This window comes from Delphinapterus leucas, chromosome 18 (genome assembly GCF_059928025.1).
Source record: "Delphinapterus leucas isolate spDelLeu-1000000601 "Yukka" chromosome 18, BTC_Dleu_Yukka2, whole genome shotgun sequence".
Classification (NCBI taxonomy): Eukaryota; Metazoa; Chordata; class Mammalia; order Artiodactyla; family Monodontidae; genus Delphinapterus; species Delphinapterus leucas.
In genome coordinates, this window is record NC_143146.1 from 864,004 (window position 1) to 878,258 (window position 14,255).

The 14,255-nt window shown below is 59.1% G+C and overlaps 1 protein-coding gene across 1 annotated transcript in view; it reads left to right on the forward strand.

The window, feature by feature from the left end:
• Positions 1-3,106: 3,106 nt before the first annotated feature.
• The window catches only part of GAS6 (growth arrest specific 6), a 32,806-nt gene continuing 21,657 nt past the window's right edge, over positions 3,107-14,255 (forward strand). The window contains exons 1-2 of the mRNA XM_022576684.2: positions 3,107-3,367; positions 3,555-3,721. Coding sequence (XP_022432392.2) covers positions 3,295-3,367; positions 3,555-3,721 — 240 coding nt within the window. The 5' untranslated portion in view covers positions 3,107-3,294. The remainder of the gene's footprint in view (positions 3,368-3,554; positions 3,722-14,255) is intronic.

Consider the following 14,255-nt stretch of genomic DNA (forward strand, 5'->3'; position numbering starts at 1 on the left):
ATCCGTGCTCTAGCCCGCTACACTGTCACCCCTGTCTCGGCCCCTAGCCCTGCAGATCAGGGAGCTGACCCTGTCCCAGGCACGGGGCCGTCGTCCAAGAGCCCCAGCCTCTGCATTATTCTCAGTCCCACGAGGTCCCTCCTGTGCTAGGCCTGAGTGTGGGGATGTTTCCGGATTGAACCAATACCTGGTCAGGGGAAGCCCCTCCAGCAATAGACACACCCGACAAAGACAGTGTCGGAAGCCACAGCCATGCTCCCTTCGTGCCTCCACGGAGTCCCCAGTCACCACCTCGTCTCACTGTCCCACACACCAGGAGGCAGGACCTGTGTGGCACTACGTCATAGATTAGGAACCTGGGCATGGAGAAAGGTGGCTGCCAAAGGCCACGCTACCTGGGGGCGGTGAACCACATCTCGGCCCTTCCCTCCATCAGCTCTGCAACCTCACCGGGCCCAGGACTGGTACCCAGGCCTCAGGTTAGGCTGAGGCTTTACGTTTCAGACAAGGAGGGCTTAACCAGGCTAGGTAGCCAGCCCTGCCTGGAGATGGGTGTTGCTTCTACAGCAGGGCCCCTAGAGCATTCCACAAAACCACTTACACGTGGACACTTGGCACAAAAACGCTTGTAAGTCACAGGCCACCAAGGGGCCCCCAACCGGGCAGAGGAGGGGGAGCGACCGCCCTGATCTGCCCTGGGCTGAGGGGGGTCCTGGGACCCAGGGCTAAACTGGGAACATCCCTAGAAAACCAGGACAAGTTGGTTCCCCCCCAGGAAGGCCCTGAAGGGCTTTTCCACAAAAGAACTTTCACCTCAGTGGGGTCTGACCGCCTGATTCACGGTGGTAAGCAGTGTTTCTCAAACTTTCAGACCATAACCCACAGTAATGAATACATTTTACACCATGATCCAGTGTGTCCTCAGAGAATTACAGTGGAAATAAGAACTCCCATCTGATAAAACTCTGCTACCCTCTATCCTGCATCATTAAAAACTGCAGGTTAACAAAATACTAAGTACCTACCAGTGGGTACAAAACATGGTTTGAACTTTTAAAAAATTCATTAAAATATGACTGGAGGCTTCTGCTTCTGGACAAGACAGAGTCACACGGCCCAGATTCAACTTCCTGTCTGATTTACCAGGCCGAGTCTGAAACAACTAAAAAAACAGACAGATCTATGAAATGACAGTGTTCCAGACAGTGACATCAGGCAACAGAGGAGAGCGACCCTGAGGGACGGGACACAGGTGAAGGTGGGCCCTAGCACTGCCCGGCTCCCACCGGGGTCTCTCCCGCTGAGGCTACCTTGGGTGGAGGGCACCGCAGTCTGCTGACTCCCTGGAGAGCATGAGAGGAGAGAGCTGCCCGAGAAGGGACTCGTGGGATCTGCGGAGGCCCCTCAGCTCTTCAGCGGGATGATCACAATCTTGGGCAGAGACTCCCAAGGCTGGGAAACGGTTAGAGGGACCAACCCCGTGGTTCTCACGGGCCGGGAACAGTTGCAGTCTCTTCCACCAGAGCGGAATCTTACACTCATGGGCATCGGAGAAACTGTCCAAGGACTCTGCCGTGGAAACCATTTCGCTCTGCTTCTGCCCAAAAAGGTTTCAGGCAAACCTCTAGAGATCAGCAAAAGAAAGCATAACAATAGAAACTATCAAAATAATACAGAGGCGGGAAAAGATGTAAAAATGTAAACCGGAGCATTCAGTGAGCTCTGGGAAAACTTCAAGTGGCTGTACGCAGGGGCCACTGGAGTTCCCAAAAGAGAGGAAAGGTCGGAGAGACATAAAGCAATATTTGAAAAAAAAAATGGCCAATTTTTTTCCCCCAAATTTGATGAAAACTGTAAATTCACAGATCCAAGAAGCTCAATGATCTCCAACAACAGAAGTGCCACTAATTAATTAAAGATCTGGTGGAAATCCATACTGAAGAATTTTTCACCCCACCCAGATTTCTGAAGCCAGGGCTTCTCCTTAAGAAGGACAAGCAGGAAGATTAATGTGGTCAATATTCTGGGTAAGCACCGCCGTGTCTGCGGTAGCCTTTGAGTCACTAGGCGTTGGAATCGCCGGCTGACAAGGGAGGCCCCGGAACTAGTTCAGGCACAGGTGCAGACGACCCAGCCATTAAATTGTTAATTCTCTTTGCAGAGCCTTCTGGAGAACATCCTTCTCCTTGAATTTAACATATTAATGCTCACTACCCCACCTTCAAACCTGTGACCTCAAAGCATCTACCAGCAGCGCCGGTTCATCCTCCCACAAGGGAAGGCGGAAGAACCGGTGCAGACCCCGCGCTGAGCCCACCGGCCGCCCAGCTGGGGGCGGCTGCCTTTTCCCTTCCCCTTGGGGCGCGGTTTCCGCGGCAGGATTCCCCAGGGGGCGGCGCAGGCCCCCTCCCCGCGGTGCCGGGCTCGCTGTCCGCTTCGGTCCCCCGAGTGGTCCGCTATGTTTTGGTTTTGCTTGTTTGTGTGTGTGGTTTTTTTTTGCCTGTGACTTTGCGAAATATTCTGGGACGAGAGACAGAAAGTCTTGGTCTCCGAGAACTAACAGAATGCTGCTTTCAGCTGAAATATCTACTGGGAACCCTCAAGGTTTCCAATGTCATCACTATGAAAACAGAGATTACAAACGGACATCATTTAATCTGGCTCCCTGGACCCCAATGGGACTCGGTTTGACTTCAGTTCATCTTTTCTTTGGTGGGTTTTAAGTCTTGAGAAAATGTGCCCCAGAATGAAGACTCCAAAAAGGATGTAGTAGATTTGGGGTGGGGTCGGGGGGGGCGGTGGAAAGAGGTTTGAATCCGGAAAATGGTCAAACTGTACCTGTCAGGTTGGACCCGTGTGACTTCGTCGCGTCTACATCCCGATTACAGACACTTAACCACTGACTGGGGAGAGGCTCCTGCACAAGGGCGGCGGCGGCGGCGGCGGCGGCGGGGCGGGTCCCCTCCCTCGTCCCGACGACCCGCTTCCCCTCCGGGCTTTGATCTTCCCGGAGAAAACCGGCTCGGCCCGGCCCGCGCGCCCCGCCCGCACCGCGCGGCCCGGAGGCCGGTCCTGCCCGCGCGCCCCGCCCCCGCCGCCGCCCCCGCCCAGCCCCGCGCGAGCGCCGCGGTGCAGCCGCCGGGATGTGACCTTCAGAGCCGCCCGCACGGGATGACCGGAGCCATCGCCCCGCGGCGCCCGCGCCTCGCCACGGCCCCGCGGGCGCTCTGACCGCGCGCGCCCGGCTGCCGGCCCCGGTCTCAGTCCCGGCCGTCGTCCCCGTCCCCGCCCGCCATGCCGCCCGGGCCCGCCGCCACCCTGGGCACTGCGCTGCTGCTGCTGCTGCTGGCCTCCGAGTCCGCGCACAGTGAGTACCGCGCGGGGCCGCGGCGCGGGCTGGGCCGGGGGACCCGTCCCAACATCCCGCCACCCCGGGGGCGAGGGGAGCCCCGGTGCCCGCGCCCAGACCCGGCCCCGTGCGCGCCGACCCCGTGCGCCCTGGCCCCGCCGCGCTGACGGCGTGTCCCCGCTCTCTCCCGCCCGCGCCCGGGAAGCCGTGATCCTGCGGGCGCGCGAGGCGGCGCAGTTCCTGAGGCCCAGGCAGCGCCGCGCCTACCAGGTCTTCGAGGAGGCCAAGCAGGGCCACCTGGAGAGGGAGTGCATCGAGGAGCTGTGCAGCCAGGAGGAGGCCCGGGAAGTGTTCGAGAACGACCCCGAGACGGTGAGCGCGCGGGCGGGGGAGGTGTGCGCCCGGCGCCTGGGACCAAGGGGTGGAGCAGGGCAGCCGGGTCCCCTCGAGCGCCGTCCCTGCGGCGCCGCATTTCCGGGGACACCGTCCGTGCGCGCACGGCTGGGAGCCCCGGCGTCTGCGGCAAGTCCTTCGGCTGCAGGGCACATCCAGACCCTTATTAGGGGGGCGGTCGGCACGGCGGAAGGGCAGGGTCTTAGGCGCCGGGACCCGGGCCCACCCTCAAGACTCCTCCTTCCGAGGCCCAGTTCTGCTGGTGACGCCAGGTGCCGCCTTAGCTGGAGGGGGGTGGCGGATGTCGGCGGGAGGTCCTGCGGACGCCCTGCAGTCCTCTTCCCTCGGCAAGCCTGTGAAAGCAGCCGCTTTGAAAGAACCGTGCAGTGATATGACAGCTCAACCGGGATGCCGCAGGGTCCGTTTTAAAATGTAAAAGAAATAAATGGTTTAAAAAGAAGATGTTTCCTACCTCCCCGCCCCCTTAGCTAGACTGGAGGGGGGGGGGGAGCTGCTCACAGAGCCCTGATCCGCATCAGGAGGGATGGAGCATTAGCTTCAAAGGCGTGAGGGCTGGAATTGCTGGCAGCAGCGGCTCCCGCGGCAGGAGGACGGGAGTAGAGCTGGAACACGTACCGTGGAGGGTCGGGGGCGGTCCGAGTGGACAGCAGGGACGGGCCCAGGTCCCACCGCCGGTGCGCAGCCCCTGCGGAAAGGTGCACTCGCCGAAGCAGCTGGTGACTTCAGGAGCCCGACGGGCTGGCTCAGGACAGATTTCTATTAATAATGTCCTCGGAGAACGCGGGGTGGCTGGGCACCCGACCGCAGGGAGCAGCCCCGGTGTGGCCTCCGCGCCAGCGCAGGAGCTGTGCCATCTTCGGGGAGGGGAGAGGTGGTGGCGGTGCCCTGGGGGACCTGGCGTGCGCCTGTTTTTGGGAAGTAGGACTGATGGAGATGGGGTGGGCTTACACTGCGTCGCTTCACACCGAGAGGTCAGGGTGATTTCACAGCTGGTTTTGGTTCTACGGGAATTTTTCTTTTAAAGGATTCTTCTGGGATGAAATAAATGTCTAGTGTAATAAACAAATGGCTGTGAGGCCCGTGGGCTTTTACTTTGACTCCCGTTTCTGACCGGTTGGTTTGACCATCCCTTCAGTCCCCTTTCCGAAACAAGCTTTACAGGGATGGCCCAGCTGTGCCCACCTTCCCTCTGGCCCAGGGCGCGGCGGCGGTGGCTGAGCCGTGACAGGCGCTTCTGCCGTGACTCTGTCCTCAGTGTCTGCAGCAACGCGGTTTGTTTTGCCAGTTTCTTTGATGGTGAGTCCTGGTGGCCCAGAGGAGCTGGCATGGCACCTGCGGAGGAGCTCTGAAGGTCCCGCGGTGGGCTGTGTCCCTGCCCTGCTGCGGGATTGTGTGCCGGCTGCAGTCCCGCCAGCCCCAGGCCCAGCCTGGAGCGCTGGCTTGTACAGAGTGTGGGACGGGCTTGCGGGTGACTAGACTTGAGGGCAACAAGGCCACCACCCACGCCGGCCTGCCCCTGCCCTGCCCCCGTCCCTGCTTTCCAGGATGGAAAGGCCTTGGGCCTGGGCACACTGCTCACTGATCTCTGCGCCGCCCTTCCCAGAGCCATCCCCCCCCGCCCCGTGACTTATGTTTTAATTATAACTCTGTCTACAATGGATGAAATGAAGACGAGACAAGGAAGCCGTGCTCACAGCCCATGACTTTAATGAGACGCCGCCATTTCTGTGCAGGGACTTTGTACTTCCCTCAGCGTCCTGACTTCCCTCCCTGCCGAGGTGGAGTTGCTGTGACGCTGGGGGCGTCCTCTCTCACATCCACCCCGTCTACCCCGTGGGGAATTTGTGAACTCCTTTCATATCAAAGCCATCTGTAATTTTCCAGACTTCTATCCTCCTTTCTGACCCCCACCCCCAAATCATAATCCCATCTTTCCCTTTATTTACCAGCTTCCCAGGGTGGACCGGCCCCTTTTGTGCCTTCCCTTGCAGTCAGTGCAAAAACCCCTCATCTCAACCCGCACCTTGCATCCTGTGTAGACCGCTGTGCAGGCTGCTTGCTCTCTGTCTGGATCTGGCCCTTGGTTTGTTGTCCTTTTCCTCAGGAGGTGCTGTGGAAGGCTGGGAGGAGCCCAGCTAGGGTCGTGGGTTGAGGTTGGTGATGAGGGGCTCCTGCATGTCCGGCCCCGCTCTGGTCGACCAGCTGCCCCTCCAGGTGTCCACGCCATCCTTTCCCTCACTTTGGGGAGGTCCCAGATTCCAGAGACCTGGGATCCCTGGGAAACCCTCCAAACACAGCTCACTGCTAATACACCTTTGGAGAAACAGTGCTTTTGAATGAGGCCGTCCTATGACATTACCAGTGGGTCCCCCTGCCCCACACAGTTTGGGGCTCTCTTGAGAAACATCAATTCCTCGCCTTCAAATGTTGTTCCCTGTGAGTGTTTGCGGGGGTGACCCAGGATGAGCGCCCTGACCTTAGTTCAAAAAGTCACCAGGACCTGGTTCTGTGACCGTCACGGGACCTCCCGCCAGCGTCCTGATGTGAGACAGGAGAGGCTGCGGAATCAGCATCCACTGGGCTGTGATCCGCTCGCCTGCTCGGGGGGTGCTTGTAGGAGAAGCCAGTCCTTACCTGCCAGGGTCACCTCTGGGGCTGGCCTGTCCTCTGTGTGTCTGGCCGTTGCAGCCACACACACCTGTTGGAGCAGGGGAGGCCGCACTGTCTTTCCTGTTCAGTTCCTGGGGCTCTGGGGGCCGGTGAGGGGGGTGGGGGAGGACGCCCTGCCCCCTGAGCTGGGGGCTGGGGCACCTGGAGCTGGCCCTCTGGGCGACAAGCCGCTCCTGGAATCCGGAGGCTGTGCCCTCTGTGCTGGGTGTGTTCTAGGCTCTTCCTGCCAGGGCGGGTTGTTCCACCCTGGGCCAGGGCCGTCTTCCTCTTTGGGGATGGAGGCGCCTGACGGATAGAGCTCTCCTTTGAGCAGGTAGCTGTGGGCACCTTCCCGATTCCTGGGGTTAAGGGAGCCTGGGGGCCTTCCTGATGCAGGTGTCGCCTGCTTCCCTCCTGCTGACCAGGGTCTCCTCCACATTCTTTGGGGCCGCGGGGGGTGTGTCCCCGCCCTGCCCTCCCCCCAGAGCCGGTGATTAGATTCCATCCTTATCTCGTTTTCCTTTCGCATTGTTACCCTCTCTTCCTGGCATTTCCCTCGTTCTGGCCTCTTGTCCAGAGGACTCTGGGTGCCAGGTCCCCAGGCACCCCTGCTGGGTCTCCAGAGCTCTCCCAGAAGCTCACCGGGCCAGCCCAGCAGTCACCTTCCCGCTTAAGTCCTTTAAGGCCAGTGGGTTCCAGACACCGATACCATTGCCCGTGGCCTCCAGAAAGGATTCTGGACGAAAGACTTACCCAGCCCGACCTGCGGCCCCGCATGGTTCACCACCTCCCAGCACCAGTGCCGCCCGAGGCCTGCAGGTCGGGAGGAATTCCAGGTCCTGGGCCTTGACGCCATCACCTTGGTTAGTTTGAGATGCAAACAACAGTATTCACAGTGTTTGCAGCTCAGCCGGCATCCCACCCACAGGCCCCTCTGCCTCCAGTGCAGCCCAAGCCTGACCTCGGACCTCGCACGTTCACCCCGCACCCCTTGTCTCTCTCTGTCTCTGTCTGGTGGTGTCTATTTGTCTCTCTGTCTGTCTCTGTCTCTCTCCCCCCACCCCACCCCCGCTCTCTCAGACATGGGGGCCCAGTGGTGGTGATACTTCCCTACCCAGGAGGGTTTTCGGGGTGCAGTCAGTTTCAGAGCCCTGCAGGGCTGCCGCCTTGTCTTGAACTGCGTCTGCCCTCCAGGGACACCTGTCTTCCTGAGACCCCAGAGTCTCTGGGGACAGCTTGGGGAGGGGCACCCCTGAGGGAGGTGGAAGCCCCTCCCTCAAGTCTCCCCTGTTGGGGTGGCCTAAGGGGTCTCAGGGGGCCCAGCAGGAGGGGTGAGGGGGCCCTCGTCACCCCCAGTGACCTCCAGGACAGCCTCGGGCCCCCTGCCCCCCACGCCTGGACAGCAGCCCCTAACACTCACTTGGACGCTCAGACACGCACTTCCACACGCCCCGCTCCTCCGTGTCACACCGGGGTCCGTCGAGGAGTGTGACCAGGTGCCCTCCCTGTGCAGATCCAGCCCCAGCTCCTGTCCGCCTGGGCGGCCCCTTGCCCCGGGGCTGCCCAGGCCTCCCCACTGGGCCCCGTCCCTCCAGGGCTTCCTCCCCTGGAGGCCCAAGGAAGCTGGCAGGGCAGGGCAGGGTCTCTGAGTCGTAACGTTTTCTCCAGAGCTGGCTCGGCACGGCTCAGAGGCCTGCGGACGGCTGGTTAGACGGGCCCGCATTCAGGCCCCCAGCGCGGGGCCTGCCGCCCCCCGGGTGGCCTTGAGGGAGAGACAGGCTCTGTCTGGACCCCCTTTGCTGCCCCTGTGCCTACAGACGTGCTTGTTTTAGTCCCGGCGGTCTGCCCAGCCCGGAGCTGGCCCTGCAGTGTAATGACAGGGCAGCCCCCTAAAAGACACCTCGTCCCAGCCTGCGGGCTTAACGTCTGGAAAACCAATTAAAGACGTTTTGAAAGTCACCGCAGGTCTGCTTACGGGACTCAGGAAGAGCGCGGCCTTCAAGAAGCTGATGCTTCCGGCCTGTTTCTCGAGGTTCTGAGGTGCTGGGCCGGGACGTTGCGAACCCGGCCAGGCTGTTACTTTGCCCTGGCTGCACTGGCAGGTGTCTGGCGTCTTCGTGCTGCTGCTTCTGTGATGCAGACTTGGCTGTGGTTTGAGGGTTAATATTTGACGTTGGGAACACTCTGCCCCTTCGGTGGTTATTTTAGTCCAGTGATTTCGTTGCGATCCTGGTGCGTGTACACCTGTAAATTTTGACCCTGAGAGAGTGCAGTTTATTAAGTTTTAAAGTCAGTTTTAAGGAGGTGTTGGAAGTGGACGGAGTTCTTTATCTGCCTCTGAGAAAGGCACTTCGCACCAATTAAAAACACGTCCTTCAAAGGAGGTAGTGATGTGTTACCATCACACTTGTTATTTTCTTGGACTTTTTGTTTTTCTTCCAAAATTCTAGGTGAAATTTGTCTCCTTCCAGTTAGTGTCCATGATAATAAAATACATTCTTTCCACATCTGTCCCCAAACCCTGCCATCTAAACCCAGTTCTCTGAGGACCTCTTCTGGGAATGCTGTTCCCTGTGGAAATCCCACAGCTGGGCTGGACCAGCTCCCAGGGCGTCCGGGAAGGTCACTGCTGCAGCCACGGGGCCGGAGGCCAAGCTGGGGCCGCCTGCCCAGCACGTGGCATGACTGGAGGCCACAGGTACAGCCCCCAGGGGCCTCTGTGGTTTGGACACACGTTTCTTTAGTGCGATGCTTCAGGTTGAAATGGAAAGCGTGTTAGGAGGTGGCTGTTGGCAGTTGTCGGGGGCAGGGCGCCTTCTCCCGTGGGGTGTGGCAAACCCTGACCCCTGACCCCTGACCCCTGAGCCAGGTCTGCACCCACCACAAGCATCCTCTGAGTCTCTCCTCGTTCACACCAGCCCGTCTTGTGCTGCTCACAATTGAACGCCCACGTGTGCGGGGCCGTGGTTCAGCAGGGACCCGAAGGTGCCGAGGTGCCCCTCCATCCCCTGCCAGAGGCCAGGAACAGGCTGCAGCTGTGCGCTCACAGAGTCTGTCATGGGACCGCAGAATGCTGCTTCGGGCGAGAGCCTGAGCCACCCCGTGGAGGCGCCCCTGAGCTGCGGCCCGGGAATCGACAGACTCAAGGGAGTCAGGTCATTAGCGGGAGGACCAGGGGGAACTCAGGGCTGACCCCTGAGCCCAGGTGTCTGCGGCCTCCAGGGCGAGCCTGGGTCCCGTCTGCACAGCCCGCTCTCAGGGCCTCCTGGACACACTACCTTTGCACAAAGGCTGTGTTGGGGCTGCGCTGTTTGCCCTGATAACTTGTCACCCTGTACTCTGTCCAGCATTTTATTTGGGGGTTTTGCATGATGGGAAAATACATCATTTTGTTTTTCCTGAATTCACGTAAACAGGGAAGCATAACATTGCGTTTCTGACCTGACCATGCCACCCTCGCCTGCCCATCTCACCCGCAGCACGAGTCCTCTGCAGCCCAGCCTGTGTGGGTCCCTGCGAAGGGACGGGTGGTCGCCAGCTCCTCCCTGATCCCCGGGCGATGTCCACTTTCCTCTTCCCTCCTACTCACTCTCTCTGGCGTCTCACCTCCTTCCGCTCTCCTGTCGGTGCTGCTGCGGCCTCTCAGCCTCTGGACAAAGCCTGCGGCCCCCCGCTCCCCACCCCCCACCCGCAGCACACGTCCTGCGGCCTCCATGGAGCATCTCTGGTGCTACCACTTCTGCCTCCTCGGGGCCCTCCCAGGACAGGCCGACGTTCCGTCCCACCTGCTGGGCCTCGGTCCCCATTCACACTGCCAGGCAGCCGCGTACGGTCTCTCCCTGTGGCTTTGGGATGACGCCTGAGCCCCCAGCCAGGCTGCCCAGCGAGCCCCCTCCTGGCGCTGGAGACCACGAGGGCCGCGTCCCTGCCCAGAGCCCCCTGCTTCCCGCTCTGGCCCTTTGCTCCACAAGCTCCTGGGGGACACACTCTACTCGCTGGCGCCCTGCTAGGGGCTGGCATCCCGCTAGGGGCTGGCATCCCGCTAGGGGCTGGCATCCCGCTAGGGGCTGGTGGGCGTGGCTTTGTGGGCGGGAGGCAGACAGCGTTGTCCCTCCGCCTGGTCCCGCGCTGCCTGAGCTCCACAAGGCCAGCTGCCACGTGTCGGCAGGGACAGGTCAGCAGGGACAGGAGCGTCCCTGCCTGACTCCAGGGAAGATGTGTCGTTTCCTCACTGCTGTGACACTTCAGCACAAGCTTACCCTTCCGGAGGCCAGAGTCTGAAATGCGTCTCTTGGGGCCGCTTCCTTCTGGAGGCCCCAGTAGGGAACCCACGCCTGCCTATTCCAGCTTCTGCAGGCGCCGCATCCCTGGCTTGGGCCCCTCCTCCATCCTCCTGGCCGGCAGGTCAGCGTTCTTTCTACGTTGCCATTTCTGGATCTGTTGCTGCCTTTGCTGTTCCTTGTTTGCACACCCTGTGGTCCCCTGAGCCCCCGATGGCCCAGGGGAATCATCTCCTCCCAAGGTCAGCCGATCAGCAACCTCACTGACCTTCGCTGTGGAGCCCACCATATTCACAGCTGCCGGGAGGTGGACCTGGACGTCTTTGGGGTCATTGTTGTGCCACCACAAGGGTGTGGGAAGGACTTAGCATGGGGTCTGGTGCTTAGAAATCCCTCAGTGCAGCATAGCCATGGTTTGAATAAAGTTTTGCTGGTTCACCTTCGTGAATCACATTTCCCAGAGAGAACGTGGCAGGCCTGGCAGGGAAGGCTTAGCACCTGGTGAGGCTTAGTACCCGGTGAGGTTTAGTAGTATCCAGTGTGGCTTAGTTGTTTCCTCTCCTGCCTGTGAGCACCCCAGCCACTCAAGTGAGCAGCATTGCTGCATTTGGCCTTGAGAACAAAGGGGTTTCCGGGCAAAGCTGTGGATGACCAGCCAGTGCTGTGAAGGTGAGAGCCCAGCAGCCCCAAGAAGCCTCTGCCAGGAGAGCACATTAGACGGGAAGAAGGGCCACTTCGAGTGAGCCACTGAAGACTGATCAGATTACACAGTGAGGGTACCGATCAATCTTGAGGAATGAAACCGTAAATTATAAAAACAAATTTATTCCATTTCATGCTTTACAAAATTGTATTATAAATGTAATTAGGCACTAAATTTTCAGAACAAAGAAAGATTGAAGTAAGATTTTGGGGAGAGGCAGGGCATATTTTTTCGAAATAATGATGATTTTTAGAAAGCCTACTTTCTCCTTACCATAAATGGAGACATTTTTGCAAAAAGCGTTTGACAGCTTCACCCACAGTCCCACGAGCCTTTGCTAATCCTAGGTAATCAGGTTATTCTGTCTTGAAGCAGTCAGTCTGTGATACTTGCGAACTTTCTCTTCTATCGTTGTTAACTGGCCTAAACCCTGATTTATCAGTGCCTTTGCATTGGTTACTTCCCAAAACATTCTCACTGACTCATGAAATCTTGACTCACGGTAGATTTATAACTTTACTTTGCAGGTCATTACAAATGTGAAAATTGCACTCACTTTTCGAATTCAGCTAGCCTGGGATTTTTGCCTCATAAATTTGGAAACTGCAAGCAACAGTGGTTTAAACAAGACAGTTTTATTTATCTCTCATGTAAAAGGTGGGAGGCAGGCTGCCCGGGGCTGCTCAGTCGTGGGGGCCCAGGGGCCTCCATGACCTATTTGTGCTCCACTGTACTGGTGCATGGCCTTTGTCTGCCAGGCCTCCTCATACACTGGGCAAGTTGCTGGAGTACCAGCCAACACATCTACATTCCAGCCAGGAGGCCAGAGAACCAAAGTACTCCACTCTCTTTACTCAGTTTCACTCTCTGTGTGTATCCCATTGGCCAGAATTTAGTCACATGCCCACCCCTAGTTGCAAGGGAGGCTGGGAAGTGCAGTCCTGTAGCTGGGTGCATTGCAGCTCTAACTAAATCCAGAGTTCCGTTACTGAGGCTGAAGGGAGGATTGCGGATGCTGGATGGCAACTGCAGATCTCTGCTGTGGGGGGAGGTGTTTGGAAGCAAACCTGTTTTACGAGGTTCATTTCCAAGAGTATGTTCATGCCTGGCCGGAGACACTGTACTTAGCCACGTCACAGAGTTTTTGCACAACACGCCTCTCACGTGGGTCTTTTTAGCTGCACTCATACAACCTGTGCTTGGAGGGACCAGGCCCCCTCTGCTGCCCTGGTTCTTGCCGCACACTGGGCCTCGGCAGTCGCCCAGCCCCCTGAGCCTGTCAGCCCACAGCTGAGTGGTGAGCGCAGGCTGCCACCCCCTGCCTTGCGGCCCTGCTGACCCTGGCGGGGTGCGGGGGTGCCCAGGGCCTGTGTGCACGTGCTCCGCCAGCAGCTGGGGTGCAGCGGGTGCCCAGAGCAGGTGGGAAGCACGTGCAGAGGGATGTGCCGTGGGCAGGTGCAGGTTGCAGGGAGGGGCCGGTGGTAAGGGGACCAGGGTCTCCATGCCCCCGAGAGCCGCTGCTGCCCGTACGAGGGCCCTGAGCATCCGGAGCAGCGCGTATCATCCTAAAACTGATGTGAAGAGGACCCGGAGAACTGGCCCCCCCCCCCCCCGCTCAGGCCGCTGTCCCTGTCACATGCGTGCAGGTTGGGTGGGAGGGGACAGCCATGGGGATGGAGGGTGTACGTGCAGCCGAGGGAACCACACACACAGACGTGCAGAGCTGCAGCAGGGCCTCAGGGTCAGGGCCAGGGCTGATCCCAGCGTCACCCCTGCCACTGGGCGGTCATACCCAGGACTTTGTTCCAGGACCTCCCTGCAACGTGCGCTTCAGCGTCTGAGGAAGGAGAGGACCCAGTGCCCTCGCGGGGTGTCTCTGGGGACTGCCCCCCCTTGAAGGGTCCGCCCTGGGTTCTCTGGGTGGAGCAGGGCCTGGGGGATCCCAGAGGTCCATGTTCTGAGAAGTGGTGTCTGTGTTTCCTTCCGTCTTGTGGAGTCTTTTGCACCTGGTTTGGAGAATCTTAGCTGAATTTGGGAGAAAGGAAGGAAAAAAGGGTTTTGTATGAACCGTGCTAGGAGAACACGTGGGGAGCCGTGGAACGCCAGCCCCAGGGGTTAGGAGCCCTTCCGGGTCCCCAGGCGGGACCAATGGAGCCTGGGCACCCACCTGCAGGAGGGCGTCTTCAGGGGCCGCTGTGAGCTTCTCGCTCTTAGGAAGCCGAAGCCTCGGCAAGGGCAGTTCAGGCTGCCGTGACCTTGACGGTCTCCTGCCAGAAGACAGATTTGCTAGCAAGGCTGTGGCCAAAGGATTGGTCAACCCTCCCGACTGTTCCCCAGGGAAAACACCTTTACACGTTTCATGTCAGTAAGCAAAGTTGTCCTGACAGCCAAGTCCCAGCCTAGTTTGTCAGAGTAGAGATTTTTGGAAACAACTTAGCGCTGTTATGTATTAAAGGAAGTAATAAATTCTCAGTTTACTGTTTGAGAAGTAACCACATTGTGGTAGTGTGATGTGTGACTCCGGTCATGTTGTGTAATCCAGGTAAAAGTCCCAGACATTCCACGACAAAAAGATTCATGCACCACCGACACTGGTGTGTCTGCAAGGTAACGTCCACGCTGGTCAGCAGAGCCGGGAGCGGGTGTCCCCTGGCCCATCTATGCGCAGGGCCGGGAAGTGCGGCCATCGGGTGAACAGTGGGACAGCATCAGGGCTGGATTCTCGTGCCTCACCTGGTCCCCGCAGGGACGTGGCCGGCCTCTGAGGAGCTCAGGGGTAAAGCAGATTTGCTCTCCTTTCCTGTTCGGGGGGCAGATCACAAGTAGCAGAGGCAGAGGAGGTGGCTCACAGGGAAGTTTT